At 28.3% G+C, this 3,853-nt stretch overlaps 1 protein-coding gene across 1 annotated transcript in view; it reads right to left on the bottom strand.

Annotated features, from left to right (window-relative positions):
• LOC100161984 (dosage compensation regulator) overlaps positions 1 to 1,573 on the bottom strand; it is a 10,137-nt gene extending 8,564 nt beyond the window's left edge. Inside the window, exons 1-4 of the mRNA XM_029489926.1 lie at positions 1,160 to 1,573; positions 735 to 901; positions 480 to 671; positions 278 to 409 (exon numbers count right to left, since the gene is read on the bottom strand). Coding sequence (XP_029345786.1) covers positions 278 to 409; positions 480 to 671; positions 735 to 901; positions 1,160 to 1,238 — 570 coding nt within the window. The 5' untranslated portion in view covers positions 1,239 to 1,573. The remainder of the gene's footprint in view (positions 1 to 277; positions 410 to 479; positions 672 to 734; positions 902 to 1,159) is intronic.
• Positions 1,574 to 3,853: the final 2,280 nt, after the last annotated feature.

The following is a 3,853-nucleotide window of genomic DNA, read 5'->3' as shown; positions in this document are numbered from 1 at the left end:
ATTAAAATATAATAAAAAGCCTGTCATTTTCTAGATAATAATCTTACCTTTAAATTTTATGAGAGGTCAATTGGCAGTAATTTTTAAAATAACAGATATAAACATGTTCTGCTGAGCGTAAAAGTTGCTGTGTTACGAACTTGTAAGACAGAGACAACAAATGTCACTGTAACGTCCCCTTAATTAGTTTAAAGAGTGAGTATATATTTTTATTTGTATAAACAATATTAGTACAATTGTACTAATTATAGGAGATGTAATAATAGTATGTTACTTACTTTCCCATGAAACTATATTTGTAATCAATGTTTTTTAACTTATTAGATTGAATATATTGATTTAAACGTGATTTGGCATTATCAATTGTCCAATTACCATGCACAGCAGCATTTACATCTAAACTTTCTGCCTATTAATACAATTAAAAAAATAAAAATATATTAACAAATAGTTATAATTAAAAGTAAAAACGATTTTACCTCTTCAACTTTATTTTCGTCATTCAAAAAATCTTTAAACTGAAAATTTGTCTTCCCAATTGGTCGATAAGCTTCACCGAGCATATTTGGAGTTTGGCCTTGTTGATACACTGATTTTGGTGGCACATTATCCATTAATCTTTGGGATGCGTTAACCATGGAATCATTTGAAGCAGGACCAGAAAAACAATTCTAATAAAACCCATACTTCAGTATAATAACAATAACTTTAACATATTAGATTAATGAACTTACAGATGGTAACGAATCAGTAGAGACCAATCCCTGCCTTGTCAAGTATAAAAGATAGTCTTTTGATGCATTTCCTTGAGCATCTTTTTTATTAGTTGAATTTCCTACACCTACATAGTTATGTCCACCAACAGTAACTTCACATATAAACCGTAGATTAAACTTTGAACCTAGAATAAAATATTCAGTTTCTATAATTTGTTATAAAGTATAAACATTATGTGATAATTGTTAATTTATTTTCTGGCTATCATACTCTTGTAAAATCCCAAAAGGTGTTACAAAAATCATCTCACCCATCTATAACAATGTGAGCAAGATTTATTGTATTTATATTCTATACTCAATAGCAAAAAGAAAACATAAATATCACAAAATAAGATTAAACATTGCAAATTTTCTACTAATAAAAAATTCATCAATTTTACCGGCTTGCTTTATTTCAAACTGTGGTTCCAAATTATTTTTTGCACACCATTCATGTAGAAAAGCTTTTGGATTAGCCATTCTGAGGCGTATTTCTTAGGTAATTGTTCCTTATAATACGATATAATAAGTAATAACTAATGCGGCAAGTAATAACTAATACCTACTTAACAAATAACAAATTCACGTTAATAGTTGTGTATGTTGTTATGTATAAAGGTATCAGTTATGTTATTAGATAATAAAAAACATTTTTAAATTTTATTTTAGGTTGTGTACTTGTGTTATTATTTGTATTGCGTCATAGTATGATAGTACAATCACTTAATCTGTGGTACAATCATACCATCTGTGGGTTCAATGTGGTACAATCAAAATGTACACTCTTAGATCATATTATTACACTTTGTGGAGTTCAAACCACAATTAAAGAGATATTATATCTTTAATCGTCGTTCAAACACAGTATACACGAATTCGGAATTATAACTTATTTTAGTTAAAATGTAACTTAAAAGCAAAAACTTAAATAGGTTCGTGTTAAAAAGAATACTAATTTTAATAATAATTAATATTATAATTATGAAGAGTATATTATTATAGAATAAGGCGACAACACTCCGACACTCGTACGCCGTACGGCCCGATAAAAAAACGTCCGATTTCCGAACTCCGAACATGACGATAAAACTTCGTCATGGTCCCGAAATTAGAAGTACAATTAAACGGCCACAGGTTGAGCTGCGATCGCTAGGGTTGCTATTTTAACCCGCCTAGTATAGGGATAATTCATGTTTTTTGCGTTTTTGGGAAAATATATGCATTATTGAAAACCATGACCCTTTTAAAATTGTATAGCTAGCAGGATTATGAATTTATACAGGTGTATAATATGTGTATATTTCATAAATATTATTTTATTATTGTGTGAATTGTAAATTATAAAATTCATTAACATTTAACACTTGTTTATACTCTATATTATCTAGTTAATAACTAGTAGTTATATTTTATACCTATACATCTGTGTAATGTATTCGCAGTAGGTCTGAATTCATCGTTTTATACATAGATATGTAATGCTACACTCAAATTTATTTATTTAGAATGTGTTATAATGAGTGTTTATGAAATTTTCACATAATATGCGCATGCATAGTATCAGCGGCGTACACTAAAGGGCTGAAGCCCCCCCCACTTGCTGGTATTCTTATTACTTATCTTAAAAAATATATATCAAGTTTCAACTGTCGTCAACTAGTTAGTAAGGAAGACGTAATCCAAGGTGGATTAATATCAAGGCCGTAACTGAAAACAAATTTTGGGGGGGTCCAATATTTTTTTTAATATGGGTACTATAAGAATAGAAATAAATTATATAATATACTCTTATATTATATTAGAGATTACTAGATTAGAATATTTGAGGTGGCATCCGAGTTGAAGGCTTGAAAGTTTAAAGCCGAACATATATCAGCAGAATGGCCATTTAAAAAAAATTAATAATACTGTACATAAGTATTCCTTTTAATCACAAACTAAGATATTAAATTATCATAGAAGTTCGCGTTCTGTGCTTTTAATATTATTAGCAATACGACGCTGCTATCTAGTGGTGCGTATTGTTGTAAAATTCTTTCTAACTGAAAACGCTCGACATCATAGCTGAAATCATCAACTATCGTTTATAATCGAAGAGTCTAAGACATGGCTTATTCAGTGGCTGTGGTAGTAAGGCGTTTACTGACGGCGAGTTTATATCTCACTCATAGATCTATCGATCTATGATAATATAATCTTACTTAATGATCTAAATGGCCAAAGATAAAAACAACACAATAAATAGAAAAGTCACTAGATAGTGCTTCAATTTAACTTTAGATTCTGAGCCGTGCTAGGAAGCTAGTGGTTTTTTTATGGTGCTTATTTTTTTTTATCCTGTAGACACAATTCCAACTAGAACTTTTTCCTAAGTTGTAAGACGGAGACAACACAGCAGGTGTGAAGTCATCTTAATTTCTAACGCTTTGTTTATCACCATAGAAACGAATAAAAAATAATAGCCAATATTATAATATTAATTGAATTTACAGGCTAATAATAAATAATAACAATATAAAATATCCAGACTGACAAACCGACTCCGCTCAGAATCGTTTTTCTTATACAATGATATTACATCATTGAATTCAAGTTTAATACAATCCATTATACATTGACCCTCTTGTAACCTACATACTGTACAGCAAAGCGACATCCACTTACCTGATTTTTTTCAAATATTTATATTAACTGTTGGATATTTATAAATAAATAATTATTAATAATAATATAATATTATATGCAATATGCTATGCTTTATAATGATGTAACAATAATCATAATAATATTATTATACCTATTAATACAAATATTGTTGTAATAATTACGTATATAGTATAATATAACAACAATATTTAGTAAGGTATTCTAAAATAAAACTGTTGAAACTATAAATTAAAATCAACAGTATTAAAAATATAATACAAGGTTATTATTTTATATAAAATTAGGTATTAGGTACTGTAATAGTATATTAGTATTTAGTATACCTACGTCCTACATAATACATATTATTATACTATTATATTAACAAAGTAAAAATGAAAATAATACCGTATATTATATTATGTGATGAACAGTGGCGCAATTCACAG

The sequence above is a fragment of the Acyrthosiphon pisum genome, chromosome A2 (genome assembly GCF_005508785.2).
Source record: "Acyrthosiphon pisum isolate AL4f chromosome A2, pea_aphid_22Mar2018_4r6ur, whole genome shotgun sequence".
Taxonomy (NCBI): Eukaryota; Metazoa; Arthropoda; class Insecta; order Hemiptera; family Aphididae; genus Acyrthosiphon; species Acyrthosiphon pisum.
This window is presented reverse-complemented; position numbering and strand designations above follow the sequence as displayed.